Source organism: Berghia stephanieae, chromosome 8, assembly GCF_034508935.2.
Source record: "Berghia stephanieae isolate SIO BIC M18660-M18661 chromosome 8, UCSD_Bste_1.3, whole genome shotgun sequence".
In the NCBI taxonomy this organism is placed as follows: Eukaryota; Metazoa; Mollusca; class Gastropoda; order Nudibranchia; family Aeolidiidae; genus Berghia; species Berghia stephanieae.
This window is the reverse complement of record NC_088367.1, coordinates 42,742,835-42,743,461: the sequence shown is the minus strand read 5'-3', so window position 1 is coordinate 42,743,461 and position 627 is coordinate 42,742,835. Positions and strand designations below refer to the sequence as shown.

General features: G+C 37.8%; 1 protein-coding gene across 1 annotated transcript in view; it reads right to left on the bottom strand.

Annotated features, from left to right (window-relative positions):
- Window positions 1-439: 439 nt before the first annotated feature.
- LOC144978716 (uncharacterized) overlaps window positions 440-627 on the bottom strand; it is an 87,157-nt gene continuing 86,969 nt past the window's right edge. The window contains exon 4 of the mRNA XM_078925138.1: window positions 440-618. Coding sequence (XP_078781264.1) covers window positions 453-618 — 166 coding nt within the window. The 3' untranslated portion in view covers window positions 440-452. The remainder of the gene's footprint in view (window positions 619-627) is intronic.

The window sequence follows — 627 nt, the reverse complement described above, 5'->3', positions numbered from 1 at the left end:
GCTTTTGGAATCTACACCTGTTTTCTTATTTGAACCAATTCCCCTTTGTCTTCCCTTTTCTTGGATGCTTTATTGTAATTCTAGAACTTTATACTATCCCATTTTCTTCCTTTTTACTGGCGCTGATATGACTTAATGTGTTGCAAGCGCCGTAAAACCCTTAAAAACAAAAACAAAAATCAGCAGAAGAAAAGCTCATCATTACTCTCAGGTTGGTACTATAATAATATTTCAAAGATAATAAAGTGTTACATTTGTATAGTGTCACACATGGGACACACACATTTTACACACAGATACCCACACACAACGGCACGTGCATGCATGCATACATACACAGATAAAAATAGCAAACAAATAATACAGAAACTTAAAACAGAGATATGTAAATACTTCATGAACGAATTTTAATGAAAAATAACATGACTCCGGCTGTACATTCAGAATTTATTTCACTGAATATAAGATTTGCTGGGTCCAGGAGCGCTCTTGCCAAAGAAGTGTGAACAAGTCTCATGATCTTTGGGATCCCATGGAAGTCTGAGAACATTCTGTTGACTGAAAGGAGCTTTGCCAGGAACGCAAGGGGGATTGTTGTGCTTGCCCAGACATCTGACTCTGTGGCGG